General features: G+C 48.0%; 2 protein-coding genes across 14 annotated transcripts in view; one reads left to right on the top strand and one right to left on the bottom strand.

Moving 5' to 3' along the window:
• Positions 1-7,143: 7,143 nt before the first annotated feature.
• Positions 7,144-13,038, bottom strand: CHCHD7 (coiled-coil-helix-coiled-coil-helix domain containing 7). 9 transcript variants are annotated; one of them, XM_086336916.1, is made up of 6 exons: positions 12,990-13,038; positions 11,668-11,849; positions 9,845-9,914; positions 8,187-8,285; positions 7,978-8,043; positions 7,144-7,279 (listed from the first exon to the last, which is right to left on the bottom strand). In XM_086336916.1, the coding sequence occupies exons 2-6, from the start codon at positions 11,814-11,816 to the stop codon at positions 7,175-7,177; spliced, it is 489 nt and encodes a 162-aa protein (XP_086193042.1). In that variant the 5' UTR covers positions 11,817-11,849; positions 12,990-13,038; the 3' UTR covers positions 7,144-7,174. The 9 variants fall into 9 exon arrangements, with proteins under 9 accessions (XP_086193042.1, XP_086193047.1, XP_086193043.1 ...); XM_086336921.1 differs by lacking the exon at positions 11,668-11,849 and adding an exon at positions 11,901-11,995; XM_086336917.1 differs by having other exon boundaries at positions 11,668-11,995.
• Positions 13,039-13,464: 426 nt separating this feature from the next.
• The window catches only part of PLAG1 (PLAG1 zinc finger), a 50,249-nt gene continuing 48,641 nt past the window's right edge, over positions 13,465-15,072 (top strand). Inside the window, exon 1 of one of the 5 annotated variants that reach the window (XM_086336927.1) lies at positions 13,465-13,714. The gene's annotated coding sequence lies outside the window, so the exon portion shown is untranslated. The remainder of the gene's footprint in view (positions 13,715-15,072) is intronic. The other 4 variants (XM_086336928.1, XM_086336932.1, XM_086336933.1 and 1 more) reach the window with 4 other exon arrangements.

The following is a 15,072-nucleotide window of genomic DNA, read 5'->3' on the forward strand; positions in this document are numbered from 1 at the left end:
CTGGCTTCCCACGGGGTGGGCTGTGAGATTAATAGGACGTTTCTGGCACTGCCTTAAAAACTGCAAGGTGCCACACAAACAGAAGTGTCAGAACAGCCTCTGCTTCTGCAGTTTTGCACAAGATGTAATGGGGACAACCTAGGTCTACAGCTGGGCACAACATGACAGAACACGCATCTAGTTAGAGTGGGCCAGTGCTGCATGGGGAGCTCAGGCACTGGGAGGGTACAGATGGCACACGGTTACTTCTGGAACAGGGCAAGGACTGGTGTGACATAGAGCTGAGCCACCACGAGTCTGCTCCTCAACGGAGCAGAGGATGGCTTTGTAAAAGGAGCAGGAGAATGCTCCCAGCCGTGGGCAGGACCAGTCAGCTCGGTTTATGCAGCTCAGGCCCTAAGCACCGAGGCACAGTAAACTTCTGACTGATGTGGTAAATAGCTTGTTCTTATAATCTGCCCCCACCCCAAAATGAAGTTTACTTGTTCTTGCTTATCAGAGGTTTCGGGTATACATGAAGCAACTAGGATGGGGGCGTAGAGTGCAGAGTTGAAGCTCCAGTACTCCGACCACTCTGACTCACTGGAGAAGACCCTCATGCTGGGAAAGATGGAGGGCAGGAGGAGAAGGGGACAGCAGAGGCTGAGATGGTTGGATGGCATCACTAACTCGAAGGACGTGAATCTGAGCAAACACCAGGAAATGCTGAAGGACAGGGAAGACTGGCGTGCTGCAGTCCATGGTGTCAGAGTTGGACACGACTGAGTGACTGAACAGAGTGTGAGAAGAAATCTATAAGGACAACATTCTGGGCCAAATTATATAATAAAACTATAAAAGTAAAGGAGTAAATGAAACAAACAGTTTGACTTTTTGTAATCTTCTCCAGCAGAGATGTTTTTAGGGGGTCAAGTAAGAAGATTGTCGTAGTTTATATCATAGTTTTCAGAGTAGACCAAGAATTAGCCAGGCTTTCACGGATTACCTATAAATCCACTATCTTTTTATCAATGCATTTGAAATATTAATAATACCTATTTGCATGCCACACATGAAACCTGCTGTGGGACAACCTACAGGAAGTTATGGCATTTTTTAAAGACGTATTCCCAGGGGCGAAAGGCTTTGAGTCAGTGGTTTGCTCAGGTTGTAATGGCAGCAAGTGGCAGAGCCTGAACTCAATCCTGGGAACCGACTCCAAATGCAGTGCCGTTTCACACCAAGTTTGGGTCTGGCTTCTGGGTATTACGTGGATTTCTGCTGTTGGAAGCTTTATTTTCACTGTGAACGACCTTTTTCCTCAGTGTTCACCACACTGGGCAGGTCACCCTCTCCTCCCCCACGATCCCCACCCCCCCACTCCCGTCTCAACACCCTGTACTTGCCCCTCCTTCACCCCACCCACCCTGAAGACAGGTAGAGCCCACCAATTCTCTTCTTTCTCCAGGGCGACAATCAGGACTGGTAGAGAAGTCTGAGTTGGTATCAAGCTAATCTGTGGTCTCTAAACACAGTAATAAGGGGACTTCCCTGGTGATCCAGTGGTTAAGAATCTACCTCCTAATGTAGGGGGACCCAGGTTCAATCTCTGGTTGGGGAACTAGATCTCACATGCCACAACTTAAGATCCCACATGCTGCATGGTGTGGCCAAAATAAATTTTGAGAAGAGAAAAAATAAACAGTGAGGAAACACAGTGAATCTGAGCACACAGCCCAAGGGAATGTTTGTGAGTGGGGCTGGTCCTATAGGCCAGCAGGTTTGCAGAATGTAAGCCAGGAGGCCTCCTAGAAGCAAGCAGGTGTTCTGACGTGGATTTACATTTGGTTGTGCAACAGCTCCATCCAGGGCAGAGGCAGAGCCTGGTGGCCCTGAGAGAGTCACCTGCCTGGGGCCAGGGGGCAGCACCGGCCACCCTGCCATCTCAGGCATCAGGCACACTCGCTTCTGATGCAGGTGCCTGTCCATGAAAGCTGTTTCTGGGGTTATAACTGCAGACCAGAACCAGTTCACCTCATTCAATCTCCTTTTCAGAATAGAGCATTTCACACTTCTACAAAATACAAAACCAAAAAGGTGAAGTTAAAAAGTTGGTTCAGGTGGCACTGGTGGTTAAGAATCTCCCTGCCAATGCAGGAGATGCAAGGGACTTGGGTTTGATCCCTAGATCAGGAAGATCCCCTGGAGAAGGAAATGGCAACCCACTCCAGTATTCTTGTCTGAAAATTTCCATGGGCAGAGGAGCCTGGTAGGCTTCAGTCCATGGGGCTGCAAAGGGTCAGACACAACTGAGCATGCACAGGTGACTTTATTTTCCAGGTTCTACCACATCTGACTATGTGAACTCACAAAGCGAGAGCCACCATGGAGTTGGGGGGTGGGGAGGGAGATGGGCTCTGATGAGGTGGTATGGAGACTGCACAGCCAGCCAGGGGCTGAAGGTCAGGGGAGATCTGACTGCAGCCCAGGAGGCCGGGGCGCTCAGCTTGAAGGACTAGGTCGCTCAGGGAGCTGCGTGGGTGCAGGAGACCCCACGTCCGGAAGGAGGCAGCCGTGTACCTGTCTGTCTCCCTCCCTGAAGACTAGGGCCCTTGAGGACAGAGCCTGGGTCTTGTGTGTCCAAAAACACACCCTCCCCACTCTGCTCTAGCCTGCACCCTTTACATGGCGCTGGATGGCCAGGACCGTGTAAACAAGAGGAGGGAATGTGGATGTTTATCCTAAGGTGATGGCAGGTCTCGGGAAGTTCAAGGAGGTGGGTCGCTGGGTTTCTGTTTGGGGAAGGTTCTCTGGGCTACAGTACCAAGGAGGGCCTGAAGCGGACCAGGATTCCAGCGGGAGACAGTGTAGATGGTAGAAGGGATCCCGGACCATCTCCATAACCTCTGACTCAGCATCTCCACAATTACCCTTCTCAACACACAAGTCAAGTGTGTTGACTTGACCTTCTTTATCTCAGAACCCTGCAGAGCTTCCCTTTCTGTACAGAGTCAAGTTTAAGTCCTTGTAACAGCCTTCAAGGCCACACACAATGTGATCCTAAGCCACGTGTCCACAGCCCCTGCCACTGCCTTCATCTACTCTTTCAGCCAATAAGAGGATGTGTCTGTCAAGGCCACTTACCCTCTGGGAAGCTTGCTTCTGCCCCTCCCAGGAGCCCATCCTCCAGGGAGCATCTCAAAGTCTCCTGAGGCCAGTGGTGCCTTGCTCCTCCTGATGGTTACCCCAGCACTCTGCACACTGTCGGCACTTTGCTAAGGCTTGTGAAGTAGAACCAAACTGCAGTGCTTGCAGCCGGATTCATTTAATACTTACTGAGCAGCAGAAACCATAAGCAAAAAGACTGATTCATTTAATTACCTTAAAATATAAAATACTGCTCCGAAATGAAAATACAAAGTTAAAAGACAAACTGGGAAAAATACATAGAATACATATGATGAAGAGGTATTAAACTTACCAAACCAAGCATTCCCCAACTGGTTCACAGCAACAATCTAAGAAGAAAAAAAAAAGGGGGCGGGGGGCAAGGGAAATAAATACACCCATTCCATTTTTCACTCATCAATGATAAGGATGGAAGTTTTAAAGTGCCCAGCGGGAATGAGGGCCTGAGGAACAAGGAAGGACTCGCAGGCTTTTCATCCAGGACTGTGAAGGTGTGCTTCCTGGGGGAAGGAGTAACAACAAAATTCACACTACTGAAAACTTCAGCCTAGAAATTACATTCTTAGAAATGCAGCATATAGATAAAGATAGAATAAGCAAAGCACCACAGCTGACATTATTTCTAAGAGGGAAGGAATCCATCTGTGGGAAATGGGTCCATGACCTAGTATCTCACAGGGAAAGACCTACAGTGGACCTGTAACTGGCCATGCAGAACTATTCCAAACTACACTTCTCAGCGGAAAAGGCCAAGCGCCTCCACTCACGCACTACCACGCTCCTTTTTTGCAAACCAAATATACAGCTACATCTGCTGTTTAGTCGCTAAGTTGTGTTCAACTCTTTTGCGACCCCACAGACTGTAGGCCTGCCAGGTTCCTCTGTCCATGGGACTTCCCAGGCAAGAATACTGGAGTGGGTTGCCATTTCCTTCTCCAGGGGATCTTCCTGACGCAGGGATCGAACCTGTTCCACTGAGTCACCTGGGAAGCACCGGATGTGCCTGTACTTGCATGCAAGACCTTGAAAACCCCTAACATTGGCTGCTTCTGGGCAGATTAATCTACACTGTATACCTGTTCGCATCCTTTGAATCAGCCGTGTTTTCCAATGTGTTCAATTTTAAAAGCCTGCTCTCCTGCTCTCTCCAATCACATACACAGCTGTTGATCATTTATTATATACTAGAAGCTTCCTAAGGAAGTGTTATGGACAGAGCTGCTTCTTGGAGTAGTTGACATTGCTATGTCCATTACAGTGGATGACACTGCTTCCATCCTTCAAGAGCTTCTGGATAACTACAAATATGCAGCTCTTAGAAGAAACACACAAAGGCAATGGCACCCCACTCCAGTACTCTTGCCTGGAAAATCCCATGGATGGAGGAGCCTGGTGGGCTGCAGTCCATGGAGTTGCTAAGAGTCGGACACGACTGAGCAACTTCACTTTCACTTTCATGCATGGAGAAGGAAATGGCAACCCACTCCAGTGTTCTTGCCTGGAGAATCTCAGGGATGGCGAAGCCTGGTGGGCTGCCATCTATGGGGTCGCACAGAGTCCGACACGACTGAAGCGACTTAGCAGCAGCAGAAGAAACACAGATGTTAACCTTTGGACTTTTTTGTAGACATGACACCAAAAGCTACAACCACCACCACAAAATGGACTACATCAAAATGAAAAGCTTCTGTGTTTCACAAGACACCATGAAGTGCAAACACAACATACTCAGAATGGAAGATAAAATTCAGAAACCATGTATTTTATCAGGGACATGTATCTAGTGTATGTAAAGGACTCTGGCAGTGATAAAAATATACAACCCAATTTAAAAATGGGCAAAGGATCTGAGCAAACATTTCTCCAAAGAAGATCTCTAAGTGGCCAATATGCATGTGAAAAGATGCTCAGCATCATCAGCCATCAGGGAAATTCAAATCAAAATCACAATGAGATACCAACTAGGATACCTCTAGGACGGCTGTCATCAAAGGCAGGTATTACAATAAATGTTAATGAGCATGTGAACAAATTGGAACTCATACACTGTAAAGTGGTGCTGCCACTCTGGAAAACATGTTGGCTCCTCAAAAGACTAAATGTACTCACCATATGACCCAGTATGGTCACACCAGTTCAACTGCTGGGCATATATCCAAAAAGATGCTGTCTATGCAAAAGCTTGTACACACAAGTTTCAAGAAGCAACACACCTCATAAAATAGCCAACACCACAAACAACCAAATACCTGTCAACTGATGAATGTATAAATAAAATGTGGTGTATTCACACAATGGAAGCTTTGTCAGCAACAAAAGCAACGAAGCACTGATCCAAGCAATGGGACTGAACCTTGAGAACATGATGGTGAGTGAAGGAAACCAGTCACCAAAGATCACAAGGTACATGATTCCATTTATGGAAATGTCCAGAGGAGGCAATTCTAGAGACAGAAAGTAGGTGAGTAGCTGCTGAGTGTTGGGGGTGTGAAGTGGAGACGAAGGGTGGTGTGTGTTAGGAGCAGGCCAAGAGTGCTACCGGCACAGGCTTGCTTTCTGGGGTGACGGCTCCTAAAGTCAGTGGTGGGGATGGATGACAACTTTGTCAGTATACTATTAATAACAACCACTGCATTGTACACTTTGAACAAATGGTTTACATGGTATACAGACTGCATGTTGATAAACCTGCTATTTAAAAATAAAAAGAGCTAGGCCAGGACAAATAAATGTGGATATTGGTATGTACATTTAAAAAGGTGACATTAAAATTCCACTTTTAAATAAGCCTAGAAGTACTGAAATGTTTCTTACACAATATTCATTGCTTGTCAGCTCCTATCTAAATCCATCATTTTTACAGCAATCAATACAAATCAAAGAATTTCTGAAACAGTTCTACCTTTTATTCAAAGAGAATCACATTTGAAAATAAAGGTTGCATAGTTTAAAAACCTCTGACCTGGATTTTGGACTAGGACCAACGAGCTGGACAGTTTGTGTCAGCAGCCGTCGTAATACTCCTGCACCAGGACCAGATGAAGAGAAGGGACACAAACTATCTGTTTTCACTTTCTATACACATGAAATTTGATCAAATAATGTGTCTTTTACAAAGCAATCCTGTAAATGAAAGACCCTGGATTTTAAAAGGCATGGGTTTGAGAGCTGCTTTACAACCCCACCCCAGTCATGATACTGAATATTCTCTTTTATATCATAAAATGAAGCTCAGCTCCAGCCTCATCCTGTGTTGCCATCACCTGATGAACCCCAGCCCCCCCTGTCCATCTCCTCCTGCAGGTGAAACCCCACCTCTGAAAGCACCACCTTTTCTTTAGAAGGCTGTCCAGTAACCACAGACTTCAGTCTCAGAATCCTTTGACTAAGCCCATCATTAAGGAAACATAAAGAAAACCAGTTCTCTGTATTTCATTTAAAGACACCCGTGCCTCCCCAAGGCTTTTTAAACCAAGGTAAAGGAGTGAGATAAGGGCAGAGACCTTAGTAACATGCCTGAGACTGAGGCCCATCGGGTATCCACCCTGGACTTGCTGTCCAGTCTTCTCCCCACCACTCAGTCCCCACCTCCCCTCCAGGACAGTCCACACACTGCTCTCCACGTGGCTCCAGCCTGCCCTCGTCGTGCTGTCACGCACATCACTTCTTCCTTGGAGACACTGCCTCCCTTTCACCCCCTTAATCCCTCCCTTGTTCGCATCTTTCTTCTTTCTCTCGAGACCCGGCAGAAAAGCTCAACTCTCCACTGAGCTGTTCCTAAGGCCCCCTTGCATTCAGCAAGTCTTCTGAAGTCGGGGACGTGGCAGAGCCGGGGTGGCCCGCTCTCATTGCGGCACTGACAGCAGAAGTGGAGGACACGGGGCTTTCCCTGAGGAATCCGAGATCTGTCTGGGTAAGGCCTGAAAAGTCTTATGAAGACGCAGTAACCACTTATTAAAAATATTTATCTGTTCCTAAGTTAAATAAATAATTTTAATGCAAACACTCAATAGGGCATCTTCCCCAATCCTCCCAAGATCTCGTCTCTCTCTGCTGCCGTAGGCATGGGCGGCTTCACTCCGTTTTGTCTTCTCTGGATCATGACAGAGTTCTGTGTGTATGTACAAAAGAGAAGAAACCAGAATCAGTCATATACTAAATGCCAATCAACTGCCAGTAATCGGGTATTGCGTCTTCTAAAAGGAAACATAAAAGAGCAGGTTAAAAAAAAAACAGAAAATAAATTCTAGGACTCCAGATAATGTTTTGAGATTATCATCCATTAAAAAGAAGTGATTATTCCCATGGTGGTGGTGGTAGTTTAGATGCCAAGTCCTGTCTGACTGCTTTGCAACCCCATGGATTGTAGCCCTCCAAGCTCCTCTGTCCATGGGATTTCCTAGGCAAGAATACTGGAGTGGGTTGTCATTTCCTTCTCTAGGGTATGTTCCTGACCCAGGGAAGCCCCATTATTCCCACAGGAATAATATGACCCCTGTTACTAGGATGGGTATACAGTGTTGAACTACCAGCCCAGGAGCACAGCCCACCAATTCAGAACAACTGCCCAAAGGAGCCAACAGGTGACCACAACAAGTGAGTGAGCAGAGGGAAAGGAAGCCATTGGAGCCGGTGCTCAGAGAAGCAGAAATTACAATATATATGAGAAAATGGGGACCATGGGCAGCAGTGGGGGAGGAGGCAGAAAAAGAAGTTGGATACGCGTGGTGACAGGGCAAGCCCGCCATTCCATCCACCTCTAGAAAACTAACATGATGGTGAGATACTGATCCACGTAGGAAGACCCACCTCAGTTGGAGCTGAATCCTCACACGTGGGAAGGGTTGAGGCACCCAACGAGAGTGCCCAAGGGTCCTGAGGGCACACGGGGGATGTGGTCAGAAAGATGGGCTTCCCACAGCCATCACTAAGGAAGGGTGGTGGGTTCTGACAAACCTCAGGCTTCAGACTCATGCATAACAGATGAGTTCTGACAGAGGTGACCAAGCCAAGCTTACCCAGAACTTCCGGCAGTTCTTGTACTTCAAGAAGTGAGAAGAACAGCTCTCCTTGTCATAGTTGTTTTCAGCCATGCATCTGGTAGACGCGTCCGATTCCTTAAACATGTAAGACAGGCAGCATTTAGGAGGCAGAGTGGCATCTAAAAAACAAGGTACACACACTTCTGAAGCTGCGTCCCCCGAGCAGATAACTGGAGATAGTTTCAAAACGGACTTAGCTTTCCAACTATCCCAGCATCCGTTATGCTCAAGGCCAACACCTGCCTCTTCATAGTTGGGGTCAGTTTTTTCTGTATCTGATTCACAGGAATTTGAGTCAAAGCACTGAATGAGATCAGTCAGTAACCATTTATCGAGGCGGCTAAGGCAACTTCGATGTGCTCAGTCATGACTGCAGGGAGCTTTCTGCGGGTCCAGGGTTAGGGCTCAGCACTTTCACTCCCAGGGGCCTGGATTTAATCCCTGGTTGGGGAACTAAGACTGCACAGCAGGGCCAAAAGAAAAAAGAAATTCACTGCTGCACAGCAGAAGCCAAACGCCATCTCCTGACTCAGAGGGCAGCTCTCCACTCCTCCAAGTTCTCACCTGGACTTGAACGTTTGATGTTAAGGTGGTTTCCAGACCCTAAGTAAATAGCTAATGACTGGTCTACAACAAGTAAATTAATGACATTCATCTCAACGTATGTTTGGCTATCATTCACTCCATTACGCAAGTAAATACACTATTATGTCAGTAATTTTAATAGGTATCATTAATATCACTTCAAAACTGAAGTAAGCTACACAGGGCTACAAGTTCAAAGGAGGGTAGCTGCCATTTGGGAATTAAAGTTTAGCTGTCTGAACTGGAAGCAGACTGGACAACAAACTTCAGAGTAAAAGGCATGATTCTGAGAAGTCATCTGAAGGAAAACTTTAAATTAAGGGCAAGTAATTTGCTTCACAGATCTGAGAAACTTGGTTCATCTAAAGCAACTTAGGAAAGCTGCTGAAAACAGATTTCAAGTAGAGAACAAAGCCAATACTCCACGCCAAATATTTAACAAGTGTGTATATTTGGAAAATGCATATGAGTCAGGAAATACAATTTTCATAGCACCAGTCCGATGGCTGCCTTATTGAAGGATGACAATGCCACAAGAACTGCTAATTGTACCAAATAAATGCCACAAAAGCTTATTATAACAACAAAACATTTTGTTTACATGATACCCTTGTGAAAACCTTCAGGCTTTAAATACTCTAATTCAGTTATCAGCCCTTCACTCTCAGCGAGGTGGTCTCAGGGACATGATGAAATCATCGTTATCAAAACAAATTTCAGTAACCATTTAAAAATACCTACTTTTTCCAACTTTGCAAGTTCGGACTCAAGAATTTCCTCAGTGTTGCACATGCTTGTCTAGGGTTAAGAGTGACAACTAAAATCTTGTATGCTCTACCAATTAGGGAAACTTAAAAGAGATGAGTCTTTGTCAGCTAAATGATGAATATCTAAAAATGCTCTGGTGAAATAAGGATACACAGGCCATGAATGTTTCTTGTACAGGAATAACTTTATTCAAGAATTGAAGAAAACTGATGCCCACAAAATCAGAAGATGCTTCTTTTTCCAACGTAATACTTGTGACAATTCAAAGCCAACCAGCTTACCGACAAGCAAGGGTTTACGTCAGGATCCCTCAGCCTCCGTGTCACCATGGGCATCCTAAGTGTCTTCTCCCTGCAGGCAGAGGTTGGGAAGGGGAACACGGGGGACGGGGGATGATGCAGGAGTCAGTTAAGCCTCATCAACTCCACAAGTACAGTACCTGAAAAGTTAACTCTGGCCTAAAGATTTTCTAGTGAGGAACTCAAGTGCTCTCTGTATTTTCAGAATGAAGACTTGGATGTGATTCTCCTCTGCACTGACTCATGCCTCAGCACAAACACCTTGTTTAAACTGTTTAAGTGCCTCTACTGAAATCTAACTACAATGTTCAGAGAAAAATACAGTTCTGCTAAAATTCAGTTTTAGTTTACTCCTATTTCTAAAGTGGTGAAGAATCCGCCTGCCAATGCAGCAGACGAGAGTTCTATCCCTGGGCTGGGAAGATCCCCTGGAGGTGGTACTGACAACCCACTCCAGTATTCTTGCCTGGAGAATTCCATGGACAGAGGAGCCTGGCAGATTATAGTCTATGAGGTCGCAGAGTCAGACTGACTTTCAGGGACTAAAAGACAACAATATCTATAGACTAAGCAATTAAATGTATTAACAAGACAAAAATACAGCATGCACTCTAATGATTACTTCCTTATTATACACTGATTAGCACACAAAATAAGGGTGGAATAATTTAGTACAACCCAACTTTAGCAAGTCAACTAAAGTATCTGAATGTCTACTCTGTGGCCTGTCCTGTGTTGACCAATGTACCAAAAAAAAAAAAAAAAAAAAACCACACACCAAAGTTATTGCTCAGTGGACATTTTGAAAAGTTTAAAAAAAAAGAAATCTGAAATTTAACTTCCCCAAAGCATCTTCTATTTAACTGATACTTCCAGGGATAAAGGAAGTGAGGGAACACCACTGCGGCACATTCATCTTCTGGCTAAAGCCCTATAGGCATACAGCTTGGAGGAGCCTTTATCAATTAAAGATGATCACAGTTCTTAAGAGCCAATTAGGGATTCCAAGTCAAATCATATACTCTTATAACAAGTACGTCACCCATACTCCCAGGACAAATGCCCTCTCTAATGAATCTAACTGAAATTGGTATGCCTGTTATCTTCAAAGACACCATCATAGAAATGAACTAAAAGAGAATTTTTTTAAAAAAACTCAATTACTTGTTAATTAAACGCAATTCTTTATTTCAACACGTTGGCATATTATCAACGAGCCACCCACAAATATTTTTAAATGCTCTGCGCTAACTTTATGGAACTTACTCCTGAATCCTGCTCTAGCTTAACTGTCTTTTACCTAAAGATCAAAGAAGACAGCAAATAATGTAGGATTACCTACCTGAAACACCAATGAATAAAAAACTGAGTCAGTTATAACTAGACAGAGCTCTGAACTTTTGCGCAAAGTGGTTTCTACTTTCCCTCCCCAAGATGGGACCATCAAAAAATATGAGCCATGTTAAAAGAAATAAAAGTACATTCAGGAAAAACAATCAGACTCCCATAAGCTCCTGAAAAGTGGAGGTATTCTAGGATCATGAGTCAACTAGTTCCCTTTCTCTTTTACAAGCTCAGTATGTCCAAGCTAAAGGGGATAACCTTTGCAAAGAAGGATAGAAAAAAGTCTAATCATTCCGGGTCCTTTCAGTAAGCAATCCTTCTATTTTATGATCTTCATTGACCAATACATGAGTACACCTAGCTAACAGAAATCTCTTGACAGGAAGAAAATTTCAAGATGCTGTTCAACTGTACCTAGAAGCTTCTTCCTCTCCCGCACAGAGGCCACAAAATGAACTCACGGTTTTCTTGTCTGCATGTGTCCTGTGTTCTGAGCACAGAGCTCTGCTCCACTGTTCACACTCCTTGGATGTAATCTCAACAATGATCTGACGCAGACTGAACTCAGGTTGCCCCCCTTCCGTGAAAGTGTTCTACTTTTTATCACCATCGTCGGTTAGAAATTCTTTAAAAACCACACCACCTAGGTAACATCACATATACTGAATCAAGTTTGCTGTAGGAGTATATTCACCTTTCCTTTCCTTTCCCTTCCGGGTTCTAAATACCAGTCAATCTAAGTTTGGATTTCCGACTGTCACCTGCTCTGCACGAATCCACATGTAATAACTGGAAATGAAGAGGAAATGTCAGTTTACAGTGAGGACCCGAGCTGAAAGCGGGTGTTCCGCTAGGGAGGCCTTATCTACTTGCTCTCCAAAGGTAACAAACAAACGTGCCTAAGCTCTGTCCGCAGAGGATAGTGGGAGAGAAACCAACGATTTGAGGGAGGGGGCGCAAAAAAGCACAGCACGTTTGAGGAAGAGCGCTCAACTCTTTTTGCAAAGGGCAAAATGCTTTAAAAAGTATTTCTCGACTTTCCATCCAGTGGTTCCACGTCCCCACTTGGAGCAGCTTTGCAAGGGAGCTTTGCAAGCTCCTGACCCGTCCAAGGCCCCCTGCCGCCGCCACCGCCCGCGCTCCAGGCTATCCGAGCCCAGGCAGGGCTGCGGGCCTCCCCACCGCAGGAGCAGCCGTCGGGAATCCGCAACGCGTCCCGCGAGGCATTCGAGCCTTCAACATATGTCTAGGAGCAAGCGGCGGATCAGGAAGTCGGGGTGGCCTTGCGGAGGGGGCGGGGAAGGCGAGAGGAGATCCCGGAGCGAGGCGAGCCCTAGGCCCGCGGCCTCCCGACAGCTGCCCGTCCAACCTCGTGAGCGGTGGGCGCAGGTGAACACACCTTGCTCTCACTTTCGACGGCACCCAAGAAGGCAGGGGGCGAAGAAAACGCAGGGAACTGGGGGCGCGGGCAGGGGGTTGGGAGGGCGATTACGCTCCAAAGGCTGAGAAGTAAGGGTGAAGGAAGGGCTGGGGGTGCCCAGGCAGGGGGCACCTCCCTCGCCCCCGGCCCGAGGAGACCCGCGTTGCCACGAGGAAGCGCAACGGCAAGAGGCCCGCGCTTAGGCGAGGCCTGGTGGAGGCGGCTTCACGCCGGAGACGCGACTGCGGGTCCCGCGGCGGCCGAGACGCGCCAGTCTCTTCCCGCAGCTCTGCAGCCGCGGCTGAGGGCAAGGCGGAGGGGCGGGGGGGGAGAGTGGGGGGGGGGGGCGGGGAAACCACTCACCTCGGGCGGCCGCTCCGCCAGCGTCCAGGCCGTCTCCAGCTCCAAACACGTCAATGGCTCACGCAGCTGGGCCTTAAGTAGCGCGCATCCCAACGTGCTGCCCCCGCTCCTCGGCGGCCGCCGACCCAATGAGCGCGCCCCGCCGCCTGACTGACAGCCGAACGGGGCCCGGCTCGGTGGGGGCGGGCGGGCCTCGCCCCGCCCCCAGCCGGCGGGAGGAGGGCCGAGACGAGAGGAGTGGGCGGGTCGGTGCTCGCGACCCCGCCTCCGCCCCCGCCCCGCCGCGCCCCCCGCGCCGCGGCCCGCCTCTTAACACTTCGGCTTGACGGGCGGCGCGGCGGGCCAATCGGAGCGCGAGGCTGCGGCGGCGGTGGCACCCAGTGGCCGGCCCCGGGGAGGAGCGCGCGGGGAAGGGCGGGGAGGGCGGGCGCAGCGGCGGGCGGGGGCAGGGGGCGGGCCGGCGGGAGGCGGGGGCGGTGGCCGAGCGGGCCGGGGGAGGCGGCGGTGGGCGCGACGTCGGCGGCGGCGGCGGCGGCGGCGGCGGCAGCTGCAAGTTGGGCTGCAGGGGCAGCGCATACACTACAATGGCTGCTGGAAAGAGGCGTAAGGAAACAATTTCCAGGCCCGCCGCGTCCAGCCCGAAATATGAGAAAAAAATTATTAGAAATTCCGCGGGCGGTGTAAAGGCGGCGGACGGGCCGGAGGGAGGATGTTAAAGCCCCGCGGTGAGTTCTCCCGGGGTCCGGGGCGGCGGAGAGGCGTTTAGCGGGAGAAATATCAGGGTTATTTAAATTATGGGACTCGCTGAGGGGGCAGAGGAGCCGCGGCGGCGAAAGGAGGAGGAAAAAGTTTGTGCTGCTCTCAGCCCCTGCTCAGGACCCCAGAGAGAAAAATAATAATAAAAAATAAAATAAAAATAATCGGGCGGGGGTGCGGGGACTCCCGAAGTCGCTTCTGACAGGGCAGGGGGCGATGCGGCTGGAGACCCGAAGGTGAGGTCGGTGGGAAAAAAAAAAACCCCTTTATTCAGGGTCTGGAAAGTTTGAAAAGTTTTCCTCCTCCTCCGCCTCCTCTCTGGTGCTGCGAATATTGTGACAGCGGCAGCGGCAGCAGCGAGAGCGGAAGACATTAGAGACCCGAAAAATAAGGGAAAAATTAATATAAATTCGGTTTTGAGAGTAAACTCTCCGCATTTTCTACCAAAACATCCCGGGGGAAGGTGGGTCCCCAAAGGGCCTGGCGGAAACCCGCAGTCGGCAATATTTGGGGGGCACTTGGAGTGACTTGGGGGGAACTTTGCCCCTTTTTTCAAAAGAGGTTTTTCTTTTTTGGAGAAATGCATTTGTTTTCGCCCTTTCCTCAGGTGGGCGAGTCGGGGTCGGGGTGCGGGGTCTGCGAGGAGGTGTGAGCCCCGGGTGTGTGGCTGCGGGGGGGGAGGGGGGTGCTAAATGAAAGCAGGAGATCTGCACAGACCAGGGACAGCTTGTTGTCAGTATCATAAACAACCAAAATGGAGGGAGAACTCAGGCATATAACCAAATAAAAATTTTTTAAAAATCGCAAAAAAATCCCAAAAAATCCGGGATGCTCCCCCTTTTCTCGCTCAAGGTAAAAGGATGAACCGCCTTTCCCCTGAAGTCCATTTTGACTTTGCAGGGACCAAGGAGTTAATATTTATTTATTTTTTCAAAACTTTCGAAGGGCAAAAGCCTTTTATAACTCAACCGACAATGAGAAAACGTGAAAATCCGATGCTCGAGAAGGAGGGGGAGGGGGGGGGAGGTGGTAGTGCAGAAACTGCTAAACTTATTGGTAATGTGGGCTGATCTGACATAAGATAAACACTATATTTGCTATTTTATAACTCTGTTTTAATGATCGTTGCGGGTTTTTTTTTCTCCCCCCCCGGTGGAAAAAAAAAAGTGATGCCATTTTCTTAATAGAGTTAATATGTGTGATTGGAAGAATAAACCCTTTCGGCTTTGATTTGCATTTTCGTCGCATTTATGCTTCAGGTTTTGTTGGTGGCTCCCTCCTTTCTTTAAACTAGGCTCTACAGAGGAGGGGTAGAGAGGTGGTGGTG

Source organism: Bos grunniens, chromosome 14 (assembly GCF_055505025.1).
Source record: "Bos grunniens cultivar Pamir isolate PY7600 chromosome 14, Bosgru_T2T1.0, whole genome shotgun sequence".
In the NCBI taxonomy this organism is placed as follows: Eukaryota; Metazoa; Chordata; class Mammalia; order Artiodactyla; family Bovidae; genus Bos; species Bos grunniens.

Coding starts and splice junctions, on each gene's coding strand:
- CHCHD7 (XM_086336916.1), bottom strand. CDS start 11,816: ATGGTGATAAAAAGTAGAACACTTTCACGGAAGGGGGGCAACCTGAGT. Junction 9,915..11,667: donor CACATGCAGACAAGAAAACC/GTGAGTTCATTT, acceptor CTCTGCCTGCAG/GGAGAAGACACTTAGGATGC. Junction 8,286..9,844: donor ACGTAAACCCTTGCTTGTCG/GTAAGCTGGTTG, acceptor TACATGTTTAAG/GAATCGGACGCGTCTACCAG.